Here is a 17,159-nt window from a genome sequence, read left to right on the forward strand (position 1 = left end):
AATCTTAAAGCAAATATTAAATGAGACTAATCTGTTTAGAACTCAGTAAACCCAAACCTTGCATGTGTCTGTTCTAGTGCTGCTCAGCTTTCAGCACAGAAGTGAGTAAGACAAGGGCAAGGAATGGAGCACTAAGAAAGTTGGGTTTGTTGGTTAAAGTTGAGATATCAAAAGAAAACTGACTTTTGTCCCTTTTTCTCTATTCTTGTCTGTTGTTTTACAGTGGTGTGGTTTTTATCAGGTCAAACATCATGCTTTTGCTGGCTTTTTCACATATCACTTTCCATGATAAATATCCCACTATCATTTCCCCTTTTGGGCTGTCTGCAAAGGGTCTACTGCAGGTTTTGTTGCCACTTCCTTACATACCTGCTGTGGACCTGATCATCAGCTGTTTGGCAGTACTAATTCTTTCTGTGGATCCTGCTGCTTGCTGAAAAGGCACAGCTGGAAAACTAAAAAAGTTTTTTTGAGGCACTTTTCAGATCCTTTTGCCATGCTTCCAGTGGTACTATTTGCAGGGAATTAGATCTTTCTGTGACTAATAATGTAGAATATCTTGTACTAAGTACTAAGCATATGAGTAATCAAAGGCACTGTGGAAAAAAATACTAACAAGATTCTAACAAAAATGTTAATATTGGTAAGAAAACTGAAGGCTGAAGGGCAAGGTTAGTGTAAGGCAGAGCCACAAGGAAATAAATCAGGCAATAGAGGCAAATGTGGTAAACATTATCTGTTTTCCACTGGTTCTGTCTGTCTTGCACACAGGTTATTCAGCAGTCCATGCCACGTAGGGTTGGGGGTTTTCTGTGTGTATTTTCTTTAATTTCTTTCATGTGGCTTTCTAACCACAAGCTGGCTAAAGCCATTGGGACCAGGCTGCTTTTCAGATGCCTAGCTGTTGGACCCTGGATGAGCATGAGCTGGAATCTCATCCCTACCCATAGAAAGCAATGTGTGATGATGTTCCTGGGGTTCATTTTGTAGCTTTGCTGTGGAATAAATGGTGCCAGGTTTAGTAATGTTCCACTGAGTTCACTTTGAGACAGAGGGTGGCCTTCCCTTGTTCATTTCCAGTGTTTGAACTTGCCATTAGGGATAGAAACCTGCCTGTGGCATATGTTCATGGCTGTGACAGCAGAAGTTTGGAGCAAAGAAATTAAATTCTGAGTACAGCTACAATGTGTTAAGCCATATTGACACCTTCTGTTTCACGATCTGTGGGTATGAATACATATTTTTTTAAATGGTCATTGTCTCTGTGTTGCATTGTTCAGTGTATTTAGGAGTTGGGTGGGCATCAGAGCCATTGCAAAATGCTCAGTTTCTGCACATCTTGCATCTTGCTGTCAGTGGCCATTTTGGTCTGTGTGCCAGTGAGTTTTTGTAAGCATCTCATTTATGTGTCTCATAAATAATAAACTGAAGGTTAAAAGTTATTGTTAAAGAATAAAAAATGCAATTAATTACCTTAGCTATAAATCATCCAAACAAGAAATATAAAATAAAGTGCTAGTTTATGAACCATCAAATTCTAGTGAATGGTCGGTTATTCCTTTCTTTAATAAAATTATTCATAGAAATGAAAATGATTGAGAGAAAAATACCAAGATAGAATAGAATTTGTGTTTACAATGAGTACAAAAATGTTTTCCACTTACATCTACTACTTCTATTTTTTTTTATTAACTTTGCTTTATAAAAATTGAAATGCCAGGTTTTATCTCAAAACTTATCTTCAAAATAAGGAAGCAGAATGAAACTCAGATTAAGGCTTAATGATGATAAGATGCAGTCTTATTTTCTGTTTAGTAGCATGTTTAATGTCCAGTAGACATTTTGGTGATTATTACAGTGTTCAGGAAAGGGGGAAAAAATGAATGGTATTTAGAATCTTTCATATATTGTTCACTGAAACTTATCTTGCTTTGTGAACCAGAAAAGTGTTCCATTAAAAACAGATGTTCTCTATGCTGCCCTAGAGGGGCTAGCAATAGATGATGAAGGCAGGCAGCAGTTATGGCTCTTTTACTCATTCTTTTTGTTTAGTGGAAGTGATACTTACTGGCATTCTCCTCTCTCTAGGTGGTTTGTTTTGGATGCAGAAACGAGGGATCTGGTCTCAATACACACTGATGGCAACGAGCAGCTTTCAGTGATGCGCTACTCAGTAGGTAGGCAGACTTGGACAGTCAGAATAATTCTGATAAGCCAGATGGAGGTTCTGTTCAATGGTGTTAAACTAGTCCCCAGGCATTAGAAAAGGCACAGCTTTGAAAAAATTGTTTCAAATGCTTAATGTGTAACTGAGGATTTGCTTACAGATTTGTTTGTGCATACTAAATACTGGAATTTTGTAACTGCAAACATGACCATCACCTTTCTCAGCCTTTCCTTCATGTTCAACTGTGCTGTCATAATAAATGCTAGCTTTGGTGCCCCAAAAAAAGTTCTCAAATGGTTGACAGGTTAACAGAAAAGTCTGTAAAAAGCTTAATATTTCAGTGATATTCTAATATCCTTTTTAGTCAGTTTTCAAGTTCATTAATGCAAACCCATAAAACTAAGTTTGTGTCTATCTGGAAGTCAGAGCTGTTTGTGAAGTGTTTGCTCTGGGATTACAAGGAATCCAAACCACTGTTGAGTCTCCTCTTCAGACATGATATGACAAATAGTCAGAGGCTGACTCCTCTCTGTTAAAACAGGATGGAAGAACATGCTTGTAAATCTTTTTTTTGTTTGCTTTTGGCTCACATGCAATGTCAGAGCAAAATGTTCTTTTGATGCTGCCACATGTGCCAAGCACAGCAATTTATTTTAAATCACTGATATTCATTGACGCTTAGAGGTGTTTGATTGTGATTTGTGGCAGATCTTGTCCACATATATTCTTTAAAGGGAGACAAGATAGAATATAAAAATGCTTATAATGTTTGAAAATTCCAGATCTTTGTATGTTTAGTGTTGATTTATTTGCAGCCCTCACCTCCAAAGTTAAGCTATCTGTAGACTAAATACTCTTCTGCATTTTTATGGTGCATAAAACTCAAGTCTGCCTGCTGTCAACAGCTTTCACAAATCTGGTGCAGTCTGAGGGTTTATATCCTGTCCATTGAACACTTATTCTAAAAAAAAAGCAGAAGTGAAAGAACTTGTCCAAAAAACATAGCCACAAAGTAAACAGATACAGCTGAAAAGAAACATAGTGTAAACTGTTATGAGTCCTTCAGTACAATTCATAAGGAGTAGTTTAACTGAGATTATTGTCTTAGCAATAAACCTGAAATAATTAAAATTCACAAAACAAACATTCTATTTATTTACATCAAATATTCTGTGTTGCAGATGGCACCTTACTTGCAGTTGGATCCCACGACAACTTTATTTACCTCTATGTAGTAACAGAAAATGGAAGAAAGTATAGCAGATATGGAAAATGCACTGTAAGTTTTGGAGCATGAATAATCAATTACATGATTATTACATCTTGTAAATGCATTTTGATGTTATACATGCATTTAGATGTTAAGCAGTGAAACTCTTTCCAGATTCATGTTTTTCCCTTTTGGTTATATGTTTTATAGGGTTTTTTCAGTATTTGGTTGATTTTTAAACTTCAGTCTCTCATGGCTACTGCATCTTACCGTGTGCAGTGATCACTTTTGCATCAGATATGACTAATTAATCAGATTATTGCCTTCTTTCTCTGAAATGGGAAATTAACAGTAAAATGGAGAAACGCCTTGTACGTATATGCTGAAACTGGTTCAAGGAAAATACTACATTTGTTTGGGGATTTTTTTCCTCCCATTGGTAAAGTACTTCTTGAACCAACATAGTATTAGGGTGGTGTCATTCCATTAGAATGTGTAGTCTCGGGGGCTGAAAATATACACTGTTTTCAGTTGCAATTGTTACTACAAAATTTGAACTTGAGGGATCTGGCCCAGGGTAAATAGATCTAAATGTGGCATGGGTAGTGGAGTCTGTTGTTTTTGTTACATTGGATGAGGTTGTCCCAGTGCTAAAAAGACAGACTATTTTTCTGCAAGTGTTTAGTTATTTAACATTCTGGCCTTAAGTTCAGCTGTTTTTCAAGGTTAGTGAAAATATTTACATTAAGAACAAGTGAAACTTATTGAGATATGCAAATTATGTCATAGGAATAGTTTCACCTTTGAAATGTGACACACACTAGAGCACTGGGGTCAGAGCAGCCTGTGTGCAGCTGCTGTGGGGGTACAGGGCAGGCAGCAGCACTGGGTTTGCCCCATCCCTGCAGAGCCCACAGGGAGCTCAGAGCAGGGTCCCAGTGGGGCTGGTGGGGGTGGCAGTGGGATGTCTGCATCTTGGTACAGCATCTCATCTCAACCCTTATTTTTTTAACTATAGAGTATAAAATCACTCAGAGATGGCTAATCCTAACATACATAATATTGAGCTTTCTATGTATTTCAAGGCCTTTAAAGATATTTAAGATCATTTATTTCTATGCATTATGTATGTGGAGAGAGCATATTGCAATTTAATCCAACATCTGGATGTCCCAGCTGCCTTGGCAGGAAAGAGATTCGTAAAAATTGGTGTGGGGGAATTGAGCATTATTACACCCAGGCAGAAGTGTCAAAGCTTCAAAGCAGATTTCTGTTCTGCTTTTCCTTTCAGTGTGAGTGACTGCATGTAGAATACAAAGTCAGCAGCACAGTTTGTGTCGGGGCTGAGCTCCCTGCCGCTCCCGGCCGGTGCAGAAGGCAGCGATGTGGAGCTGCCGGCCAGAGCTCACTGCGAGGCTGCAGATCCAATTTCACTTGCCCTGCGCCTCCCCTGTGCTCCCTGCCAGGCCCATACCAGTTTGATGCTAAGCAGGGAGACACCCAGGCATGCTCAGGACCCGGAGCACTCTCCTGGCACTGCATCCTTCTGGCGTTCTGTCATTCGGTAGCCTCACGGGTGACCTCCAAATAGTATGAGTCAGTCCTCCTGGTAGTTAACTTCTGCTTGTTTCTTCCAGCTTGAATGCATTATTTGAATTCTTTCAGAAGAATTTTATCTACTGAACCAGAATTAGCTGGTTCATAAGGGCTGTATGCCTGCTATTAGGTTTAAATCCCCTCTCAGTCACAGCCAGGCATTCTGCTGCTGCTAGAGAGGCAAGTCTCTAGACCTGTGGGCCTGTTTCCACAGCAAGGGATAGTGTTGGCTGTGATCAGAACTTCAGATGAGCCAAAACAACCATTTTGACTAGTGCAGCTGTTTTTTGAGGGCTCCAGCTATGCAGTCAGCAGCGTGAAGGTGTGGTCTGGGGCAGAACTTCCAGCGTGTCAGCAGTGCCCGGGTAGCTGCTGCTGTCTCTGTTTGCCTTACATCAGAGACACCTCAGCAAAACAGGACTCAGTGCTGGGCATTTAGTCACAGGGCTGTGGGGTGAAAGCCACACAGACAGCCACTCTGAAATATTTGGTACACTAGGCTTAACCTGAAGTGATTAGTGTGCCTGTCCTAGAGGCTGTGGGCATTTTGAACCTTGCACCACTGAAGTCTGAAATGGATAAATACTGCCAATGGAGGAAGGAGTTTCCATTTAGTCAGATAGTTTTCGTAGTTGGTAGTAGTATGAATCATTCATTGTATATAAAGGTACAGAGAAGGAGAGAGTGAAATGTTGCCTTATTGGTGGCCAGCTACAAAAGAAGGATTTTAATAGAAAACGGCATGCTCCTATTGCAAATATGATAACAATGTTGTGCTCCAGGTCGTCATTTGGTGATCACTTGCCTGAAGGGATTTTGCGGCCTGGAGCCCCCTGGCCAATTGCTTTGTTCCCTCCCCCCACCAGCCCCAGGAATTTTAACAGCTGCCAAATGTCTGTCAGGATTTTGTTAATGACTGACCGATTCTTTTCTATGTTGGAGTTCGATTGCAAACTGGAAGACTTGGAAAAGGTGGGAGGGAGAAAAAAGTCCTAGCCAATTGTGCACTTTTTTTTTAGTACCAGGTTTGCATTTCAGTATCATATGTCTCACCCATGACTGCAAAGCAGTTATGTCAATACACAGTTCCTCTGCTTGAGGCAGAGACTCCTGCATAAGTAAACAAATCATGAAGGCCAACTTTTCTCCCAAATGTTTTTGCATTTTCTCTCACAGAGGACCTGGGAACAGGGAGATGGGACACGGGTCTATTTCTTCATGTAATTCTGGAAGTAATCAGGATCTCTTAGAGTTCTCTGTGGAAGAAGCCTGCGTGGTGGGTGGTTCAGCAGCCAGTGCAGAGCTTCTGCATGGCCCTGGTGTGGCTGCTGCAGGCTGTGCCAAGAGACCCTCTGGGGGCTTAGGGACATCCTGTTCATAATGCCCACTGAGTGAGGGACATGGATTGATGTCTGTCAGTCAAGAATGTGGTAGTTTGTTTCCTGGCAGAATGACTATGAGAGAGAGAAAATAGATGGTCTTACAAGGGGAAAAGGAGCAGTAAGAAGAAATGAAAGGGTGCCAGAGGAAGAGTGACATGGATGTCACTTTTATTAATTTCCTGCCCATGATTCCTACCTTATATAAATCTGTGGCTTCTCTGGAGCCTTTCATAGCTTTATTATTACTGTTATGATTACTCTTAGTTCCCTCAAAAGAAGTTTGTGCGCAGAAAAACTACTCTGTCCAGTTGCATCTGTCTTCTTCCCCAAAACCAAAGCCAGGTGCTTAACCCTCAGTGTGCTCAATGAAAACTCAGCAAGTAGACCAAAGGGTTTTGATTTTTAATAAAGATGACCAGTGCCTGTAGGACAGACCCCTTTCAAAGCTGGTGCTAACATGCTGCAGTGCAAAAAGCACAACAGAGCCTTTCAAGAAGCTTAGAAATGTATTCTTGTAACTCTGGTCCATATTCTTATACTTCTGCATGGTGTTTGTTAACCAAGATATCCTAAATTTTTAGGATGAGCAAGGGTTATTTGCTTGAGTGTGCATTTAATGGAAATTATTTTAAATAGAGAAATAAAGAAATCCTATCTGTCACTTTTTTGTTGGGATCTAAAACTGATCCTGTGCACGTTACTTGCTTTTTGCAATTAGTAGCAATTCATATGTTCCTAATTCCAGTATAAATTTGGGCTCATCCATATTTCAGCATCATGCCTTCTAGGAGTAAATCATTCTGGAGTCCAAGAGGGCCAGGCTTTACAAGGGAGAGCTGGAGAGGCACGATGCCCAGCCTGTGTTTGTTTAGCTGTTAGGGAGTGTGGCAATGGGACTAAGGAGCCTTTAAAGGCACACAAGTGAATTGCAGCTGACCTGGGGCATGTGGGAAGGTGATTTTATTTTTACTTCTGCTGTTAGCTCTCCCATCTGTGGGTGCAACTTCTGCTTCATTTTCAATTAAAATCAGTTGTTTCACACTGCTGTTACTGCATTCTTCTTCAGGGACATTCCAGCTATATTACACACCTTGATTGGTCCCCGGACAACAAGTATATAATGTCAAACTCAGGAGACTATGAAATACTATACTGTAAGTATGAAATTAAATACACTGGAAACAGAAATATGTATTAGCTGTCAGAGTATTTAGAAAAGTGTGTTTGATCAGGACTGTACAAAATGCTTACTGACAAAGGGACTGATTTGAACTTGTGTAACCTGATATCTTGATGTTATTCAGAGCTGTGTGTTACCTAATGGCAATGCCAAATATAGCTTACTTCTTTACAAGGTCATAAATCAGTTTAACAGTGTAGAATTTACAGAACAAGTGGCTCTACGACTTGATGTTGGCCAAAAGTTCTGTAGATTGAAAATAATATATACAGTTGTCTAATTAGTGTCAACAATACCAGTTATTTTGGGGGAATAAAATCAGTGGGCTGGTGCCACAGCTCTCTGCTGGGGTTTCTTGTTTGTAACATTATCTTGGCTGCTGGTGGTGAAAACTAAGAAAAGCAGTAATGCTACTTTAATGAGTTAGTGGTGATAATGTTTTTGTGTTTGTCTTTTTTTAATATGTGAAAACATGAATGTAACACATAGTGGTTATGGCAGAAGTTCAACTTCTGTAGTGCATATTAATTTTTTTTTTTAATTGGGGGTTTTTATTCCTGTCTTCCTATGGCTTTAACTTGGTCCAAGAGGATTGTTGGTTTTTTTCCCTTTACAGGCAAGGATTACCAACAGTTTAAATGTCTGTCACCTTAACATATTTTTTCTGCCTGTCACAACTTAGGTTTCAAATCTAGGTAGTGCAGTCTGTCAAAAGGAAGTGTTGGTGCTTACAATTTCATGTACAGGGAATAATGACCCATTATTACTGGCTTGGTGTATTGCAAGGCAATCTTTCCTTTTCTAGTTAAAAGTTGTCATGCAGTCTGAGGCCTCTCTGGCAGTAGTTGCTCTCTGTTTTAAGAACACAGCTTCCTGAATCATTTACTGAATTCTAGCACATCAGTGGAGCTAGTAGGAAGAAGAAATTATTATATTACAGACTACATTAAAGCATTTTGTAGAGTTAGTAGCAGGGTACTCAAGTTGCAGGGAAGTGGTTTTGACATTATGCTATCAGAAGAGGGAAATGAGAAGTAAATGTGACTCATAAAAACCAAGTAAAGCTTCAAGTATCTGGAATTTTATAAAGGTGCTGGTCTGTCTTTGCCTCTGCAATTTAATTCCATTTTTTTACTGCATTAGCATCTCTTCAAAGAGCACCTATGGAAATAAATTTTGCATTGCATAACTCATCATTCACTTTTTTTTACAGGGGACATTCCAAGTGGCTGTAAGCTAATCAGGAATCGTTCTGACTGTAAGGATATAGATTGGACAACGTACACTTGTGTGCTAGGCTTCCAAGTGTTTGGTAAGCACTCTTTAACTTGCTTTTAAGCTACTAACACTGTACTTTTGTGGTTTTGTTTGCTTCAATTTCTCATTGAAAGTACACTGTTAATGATTATTAAGGGATGGTGCTGAGATCACACCCCAAAGTGACTGACCACAGTATTTGTCTGTGCTAAAGTGCACCAAGTGGTCTCTAGACAATGTACAATTGATTTCTATTTAGTTCTTGAAGTTAGGGGGTTGACTCTCCCACTGTCATTTTAGGCTACCAATTATGGAGGCACTGAAGCAACAGGCTTATATTTTAAAGCGCTCATATGGCACATGTGCATTCTCCTTTGGTTACCTTGTTTTGGGACAGAAACAAGAGTGTTACAAGTGTAGGTTATGGTTTATAAATGAAAATTATGACAGTGCTTTGATACCTGTAGTCAAAGGTGAGTAATATACTCTGTTTGTAAAGAATAAAAATGCTTTAAAGCATGAAGAGATTTCTACCTACTAGTTTATTTTTAAAATATACAAAAACAATTTTAAAAAGCTGACAGATCTGCTTTTAATAGTACCATTTTAGACTGTGGCAAAACAGTTCATGTTGCCTTTTCTGTAGGCATCCATATTGGCCATAAATGAGGAGCCCCTCTATGAGTGGTATAAAAGTAAGGTTCAGCCTCCCAGTGAAGTTGTGTGACCAGGGTTGGGAACATCTCTCTTCCACCACTGAGATCAGGCACCTGTTTCTGTTCTGATTGAAATACCAAAAGAAAATAGATCAGCAAATTCTTTAGAGGTGAGGATTAGATCTACAAATCTTCTCTTCACAGCTACTAGGAAGTCAACTTTGAATACCAGTTTACATGCAGGACAGAAGAAAATCAGTGAAGTGTGAGTCCTTTCTGTAGCTTTTGACACATCTCATGTGTATTTAAGGGCTGTCATGTGCTTAACAAGCAGGTAGCCTCAAAGGATTGAGGTTGGTGTGAGGGCTAACACTGACACACTTGTGTGGCATATTGGTTGGGTGGGGGGCATTTGGTGCTTAATAACCAGGCATGATTTCCTTTTTGGATACCAAAGATCTGAGACAGAATAGGAAAAATAAAGGGGTCAGAGAAGGAAGCTGACTAATTGGTAGACTGCATAAATATCTCTGATTTCTTTGGAGCTTGGTGTATAGCAGAAATAAAAAGGAGCATGCTCTTTCTGGAGCTAAATATTGTTGCTTATTGCTAGTTGGATGAAAATATTGGCTTCCATTAGGCTGAGAACTGTGAACCAGACTGTGTGTTTGCAGGTGTTTTTATTCAGTCTGTCTCAGTGAAGTAGAAGCATCTCCTGATGCTCTGATGCTGATCTGTGAAGCAGAAGCATCTCCTGATTGCTACTGTGACTGCAGTAACAGTGCAGCACAAAAGCCTTTTTTAAAACAGTATCAGAAGATCCAGGAGAGGCCACAGAAAGTGAAAAGCAAAACTCTGATGCTAATATGATGCCTTTCACCAGGAACAAGGAAAACACCTTGCAAGGACTGCATTTTCCTTATGGAATAGGCTTGGAGCTGAAACATTTTACATTTTTGTGCAGAGTACTTAAATCTACCAGTAACATGGAGGTAGCAGACTGTTACTACTGAGTTTTTACCACTACATTTGGTATTAGAGCAGTCAGAATACGGGCAGCAGCTCTCTGAATCCCAGCACTCTCCCAGAAGCGTCCTTTACTCCTGACCTAAGGAGGTGGGATGTGGGAGTGCAGAGAGAGTTTGATCTCACATCCAGACCACTGGCTTTGTCTTTTTGACAGCTATTAGATAGAAGCTGTTATTAGTGGCTGGGGCCAGGCAGGGCAGGAGCAGTTCCCATAACCACTGCTTTAAGAAACCATTTTACTTACTGCTTTTATAAGTGGATAGGTCTCCTGATCCTGTCTGCATGTTCTTTTGGATTAATACAAACTTCAACCACTCGAATTAAGTTTAATTAGTTTCAACTACTCTCAAAATCTTCAGTGTGCCAGAGGACCTGGGCATGAAATAGATAAAGTAGATAATGTGATGGTATTCCAGAGCACAACAGAATATATTTATACTTCCTAGCCAAGACTCATCATGCCCTAATTTTATACTGTCTGCTAGTCTGACACCCTTTGCAGAATCTTAAAGCTATGGTTTGACCTCAAACAAAAGCAAGTACTTTCCCATTAAATCAGACAGTGCAGCTAAGCCAACCTATCAGATATTTGCTAATCTGGCTTTGACCCAAGGGTCAGCTGGCTCAGGGATCCAAGCAAGCCAGGGACTGCTTGCTGATGCTCAGGAGGGAGGGTTGAGTTTGTGGGATTTGGATTTTGGGGGTATGTGTTTTACAGTTCAGCTCTGTGGGTAGTGTGCCATAGGGTCAGGCATCACACAGTTGTCAGCAGGAGGAGGAGGATGATAAAAATGTGTGGTGTGGATGAGAGCAGCATCACTCCTTTTGGCAGTGCTGTTACTGTTGGCTCAGCAGTGTCATCACTCTGCACCCCAAACTCTTGAAGTCACTCTGGGCTTTGCTGCACATTTCCCACAGTTTTGCCTGAACAGATTCTTTTGAGAGGCTTACTGCTGTCAAGCAGAATTTGTTAAAAATGAAATACTGCTGTTGTGTCTTATATAAAGTCCTATTACTTTTGGGCTTTTGTTATTTTTACAGTTATTAAGAATTTTTGCAGTTATCTTAAGAATTCAAGACTAAGTCATATTAATGTCTTGGATTTTTACCTGCTTGCCTGATGCATTGAAAGCAAATCCTGCTGTCTTATGACAAAGCAGCCTTACCTTTGGAGCTGCTAAAGGGCTTGGCAAGCATAAAAGATGTTTAATAAAAGCTTCAATCTTGAATATTAGTCCTTTTAATCTTAAATGAAAAAGAAGAGGAAATTAAAAAGAAGAGGAAATTGCATAGTTCTTTGTCAAAGCCTGCCTAAGGTGGTAGCTGAAACTTCAGGCATTTATTACTCCCACATGATAACAGTATTTCATATATAGAATGAATGAGCAAAGGTAAAATTCATTCATGTTGAACTACTTAAAAATTCTTAAATAGTATAGATTTTTTCACTTTCATTTCATTGATGTGAGATAACTAAAATGCTTCTTAATACTTTCCTTAGCACTTCATGTCATTATTTAGTAAATTACCTACAATGTAGCTTATTGGCATTGTAACGTTTAACACGGTTCCTTTGTTATTCTTCAGAGAAAATAAAGTTCTTACTCCACCCACTGAAGAATGGGAAAAAACAGCTTTAAAGTTAAACAGTCTTTGCCATTTTGCTTAAAAACAAGAAGATAAGGCAATTCTGAGTTGGCTTCTTGTTCTGTATACCACAGTGGACAACACATCCTTTTTTTCTTTTTTTAATTGAAATCAGCAGCTGTAAGGGAGGAAGAAGATATTTTCATATCTGATGATCAACAGCCCTCCTGGTCAATTGGGCACAGAGATTTTTGGGATGGGGGTGAAATTTGAGGGGGGAAAATTACAACTAACTCCTAGACTTTATGAGAAACTCAAATCTGATTTTAAAAACATGGTACCTTTGGCATATTTTATAATTCCTTGCTTACCTTTTGTTCAGCTTTTCATGCTGATGTGAATTGTCTGTTTTATTATGGGAATCTGTAATGTCTTTATGTTTTGTTAAAATAATTTTGTTTAGAGTCTCTCCTATCCCAAATTTAATCAGTGTTTTTCATCTAGGAAATGTTGTTATTCTTTTGTCTAGACATATCTGTGTCATTCTTTTGACTTAAAACCATATTGAATTGTACTTAAGCACTTAACAGCACTTACATCTATTAAACTTGCCCAGGCTGGGTTTCTGTGCAGAGTATCATCAATCAGTTGTCTTCTTTGAATTACACAAATACTAAGATTTAAAGAACAGGAAGTCAAACAAATGAAACCAGAGAAGAAACCAGTAGGACCACAATGTGCAGTACTTGGGTTTGTCTTGTGATTCAGCATCACTGTTGCCTTTAAAATGTCTATGCATGAATGACAGTATTAAGAGCTACCAGTTTAGCAGCAAACTTAATTTAAAGATAAGATTTAAACTAGACTGAGGTTTTGAACAGGAAACAAATGATAAGCCCAAGATATTATCCTGGCTGAAACTGAGGGTTTGGGACAACAGTGGGGGAGAAGCATTACACTAGCAAAATATTAATGACATTTAATGCAATGCACTTTCCATTTTCCAGTTGAATTTCTCTCTTACCTTTTGTTCTTTTTTTTTTTTTACCTGTTTTGCCTTTTCTCACAGCTTTATAGATTTTATTTTTGTTTATGAATTGTCTGTTGATTTGTTTCCAAAACCACCATTGCTGAATATCTGCTGTGCTCTTTCCTAGGAGTTTGGCCCGAAGGATCAGATGGGACAGACATAAATGCCCTTGTCAGATCCCATAACCGAAAAGTGATAGCAGTGGCTGATGATTTTTGTAAGGTCCATCTCTTTCAGTATCCCTGTTCCAAGCCAAAGGTAAGTCTAGACCAGTCTAGTCCATGTGCTTGTTTACCTTGCCTGAAGCTTTCCTTGCTTCCAGCATAGTTGTTTTGGAGCCGGGCAGGAAAACACTACTTTTATAGTAGTACCCCCATTAATTTTACATATAAAATAGAAAGTGTAAAACAGTATAGATATAAAAAAATATACCTAAAAGAGAAGTGTCAATAGTTATCCTTGAATTCTGGAGATAGGGCATGATGCTTTGTGTTTCCTGGCCTTAGTGTGAGGTCCATTACTTTTTCTATAAAGATCTAAGTCTCTTCCAAGTTGCAAAGAAGAGAGGAAGTATTGTGGGAAATCTAATATAAATATAATTCCTTACTCTTTTGTGAACTAAGATCTCTCTTGAAGGGCTAAGCAAAAATATTAGTGGTTTTAAATTTCTGTATCATGTGCTCTTCCAGCCAACATGTGATTTATCTTTCTGCTTGTTTTCAATAGGCCCCAAGTCACAAATACAGCGCTCACAGCAGTCATGTGACAAACGTCAGCTTCACCCATAGCGACGGTCACTTGATTTCAACTGGAGGGAAAGACATGAGCATAATTCAGTGGAAACTGGTGGAGAAGGTGACTCTGCAACCAAATGACATTGTCCTGGATATCGGTGCCACCAAAGTGCCCATCCCTGCCAGTGAGAATGCCGTGCAGCCTCCTGCGCATCTGCCCCAGCCTTTTAACGAAATGAACCAGAATGAAAGCGTAACTGGCAGCTCTCCAGCTTCCTTGGAGAGCAACTTGGAGCAGTGTGCAGAGCAGAGCGAGGAGCACAGCGAGGAGCAGAGCGAGGGCAGCAGCCTGGACCCTGCTGAGCCCAGCTACGAGGAGCCCTCCAACGAGCTGAGCGAGGAGCACAGCGAGTCCACGGTCACGGAGGAGCAGCAGGATAACTCGCCGCTGTCCTAGTGCTCCCAGCTCAGGTGGTTCTTGTTTCCCCGTGGTGTGCGTGCTTTCATTGCAAGGGTGAGGGTTCAAATAGGGAAGAGTAGCTGAGATTCATGACCACTCCAGATTTTGAGTTTCAGTGAGATTTTTAGTCTGAGCTTCAGTTCAATGTGTGGAACCATCCCAAGGGCCTGGCTTGATGGTCTGTAGCAAGATCTGGTCGCAGTTAGTAGTGGACATTACTATAGATCCATTTCAGTTCTGAAATTGCTGTCAGGAAGTGGCATGAAATACATACTGGAAAAAAGGTTAGCTCTGAGAATTAGCTGAAGTAGACCACCTTAACTACGTGGAAGTGCTTTCCAGAAGAACTGAGCTGATGGGAAGCGCTGAGCTGTTCCAGCTGGGAAGCACTGTGCTGCTTTTTCCAGGTGCAAAGACAAACAGAATGAAAAAACCAACCAAAAAGCTCTTTGTAGGGCTGTTTTCCTTTGTTTTTCCTTGAGAAAAATAGAGGAAAAATAATGTAACAATGCCACATGTATGGCAATGCCTTCTTGATCTAACACATATGCAATTTTCTAACACTACTAATTCCTCGTGGAGTCTGGATGTGTTCAAAGTTGGTCTGCCCTGGGTGCTGCTAGTTCTAAGGTAAACCCTGTCGAGGAACGGTGTCGACTGTTCCATTTTCACAGACTCTTAACTAGCAGACTAACCAAATACTGGCATGTTTCACTTTTCATGACCTGAAAGTTGACTTAAACTATAGGACATAATTGTCTCTTCAAAGAATTGCTTGCCTTGAGAGTCGGAAACTTGAGAGAATCTTTTACAGTGACTTTGATGTGAACATCAGAAGAAGCATGACAAGAACACAGAAGTCAGATGGGCTCCAGAGTTAAACTTTAAGCCTTCAATCAGAACTTGCTCCATCCCTAGTATGAAAAATATAAATACAGTTAACTTAAATTATTAAATTGGTGCTTAGAATTAGTGAGTTGATACATTTTTCTTCTGTATTTTTAGAGGTAATTCTTAAAAATCATTAAACTGCAATCTCTACTTTCTTTTTTTCCCCTGGCTCCTTTAGCAGTTGTGATATAAGCATACAATAATTTAGATGATGATGATGATGATGTGATTTTTTTTGTTTTCCCTAGACTTGCTGATCTATTGTTTTTGTGATTTTATTTCCACCCCACCCCTCCCCAGGTTGCTGTAAGCCATGCAGCTCTCCTGTGGCTATACCTGGCCAGTTACGGGATATCTTGGCATTTGTTATGCATTTGGAAAGTACTTTTTTTTACAAAGTTTGTCAGATAGCTACATTTTTTTCTTAAGTGCATACATTTCCTACTTTAAAAATTATATAGATTTACTGGCAGATATCCATTTCCTATGTACTTGTTTATATTTTGATTACATAGAATTTTCTTTTTTTTAACTTGCTGCATTGTGCTGGTATTTTAGTTCTTAGTTAGAATATCATGTTTAGAAACTTTGGATGAGTTCATAAGTCTTAATTGTGCAAACGTTTACGTGATTGTGCCATTCCAAAGTGCATCAAAACTGTCATTCCCTTTCTAGTATCTTCTCAGGAGAAATGCTACAGATCAGGTATTTAGTCATCATTTGGAAAGATAAAAACAAATGGACTCCCAAAGGACATTTAGAACATTTATATATAAAATATATAAATATATATATACACACACACATATATATATATAAAAAAATATCCTCTTGTTTACAACAGTTCCAGAGAACCTCAAAGTAGTTCCCTTCAGATGGAGGGAGATATGGATTCCAAGCAACACATCTGTTTAAACTGTGCTCTGTACATAGAGTTTTACTGGAGAGCTCTAGTATGCCTGACTTGCAAATCTGCCAAATAGCAGCAGTGGAAGGTAAAGTTCATCAGCTCATCAAAGTTCTTGGTTACAAATGAGGAATATGCTGTAGGTTTACAAAATAATCTTTAGTAAAGGAGAAGGGATAGTAGAGCTAACGAGGCACGGAGAGCTCTCTGTCATTTTTATGAACTCCACATAAGCAACACATTTCTCTTTGGAACATCTGTCACCTGGGGTTGCCATGTAAGTGAGAGTTAGAGTTGTGATATTCTTGTGTAGTTCAGAAGACTCTACTAATATGCAAAAAGCCTTACAGCTTTCAATTGCTGGCAACTACTGTTTAAGAAATAATTAAATCTGTGATAATGGATGGAAATGGGATTATGTAACTGTAGATGTTTTAGAAAAATAATTGTGAATGAATTATGATTAAGAGTGTTTCATGTGAAGATGTTTGAGCCATTTCTATCTATCATGCATTCCTGTCTTGAGGCAGAAAACTTTGAAGATTAAAAAAATAAAATAATCAAAATAAAATATTGCAGTGTCTTTCTCCATATCTGTTCTGGTTCCTTCTGTACATAAAGTGGATGCTGCCATCACAGTTGCAGTGTCTGGGTTTGTGATTTTGAAAGAGCTTTCTCAATGTGTGCTTTTTTGATAACCTCCCAGGCTGTCTAAAAATAAATGAACTCAGCATCATGTATACTATTGTAAGATCTGAATATTGCTCTTGTTTATGTCTCATGAGTTCTGTGACATTTCCCTTTTTCATGAACAGCTGGCATTATCCTTCTGTAGGTAATTGATGAATGGCAGAGTGTTATAGACAGATTTTTGTCCTGCTGCAAAGTGCAGTCTTCCTTCCAGGGTTCTGCCCAGAAGCTTTCTTCTGGAAGTCAGGAGAGAAGCACAAACTTACTTTGGCTATAATGTATTAAATACCCCAATGTTTCCCCATTCCTCATAGTCTCTGTCCAGCTGCAGGTGCAGAAGGTCACAATATTCTTGTGTGTGAGATTCCATCTTTTCAAAGGCT

General features: G+C 39.3%; 1 protein-coding gene across 3 annotated transcripts in view; it reads left to right on the forward strand.

The window, feature by feature from the left end:
* Positions 1-16,807, forward strand: part of EML4 (EMAP like 4) — a 146,950-nt gene extending 130,143 nt beyond the window's left edge. For all 3 annotated transcript variants that reach the window (XM_054279392.1, XM_054279391.1, XM_054279393.1), the window contains 6 exons: positions 2,089-2,177; positions 3,349-3,446; positions 7,422-7,509; positions 8,749-8,847; positions 13,222-13,352; positions 13,821-16,807. In XM_054279392.1, the coding sequence (XP_054135367.1) occupies positions 2,089-2,177; positions 3,349-3,446; positions 7,422-7,509; positions 8,749-8,847; positions 13,222-13,352; positions 13,821-14,285 (970 nt within the window). In that variant the 3' untranslated portion in view covers positions 14,286-16,807. The remainder of the gene's footprint in view (positions 1-2,088; positions 2,178-3,348; positions 3,447-7,421; positions 7,510-8,748; positions 8,848-13,221; positions 13,353-13,820) is intronic.
* The last annotated feature ends 352 nt before the right edge of the window (positions 16,808-17,159 follow it).

Source organism: Melozone crissalis, unplaced genomic scaffold (assembly GCF_028551555.1).
Source record: "Melozone crissalis strain CALT ecotype California unplaced genomic scaffold, PUWL_Pcris_2 ptg000027l_1, whole genome shotgun sequence".
NCBI lineage: Eukaryota > Metazoa > Chordata > Aves > Passeriformes > Passerellidae > Melozone > Melozone crissalis.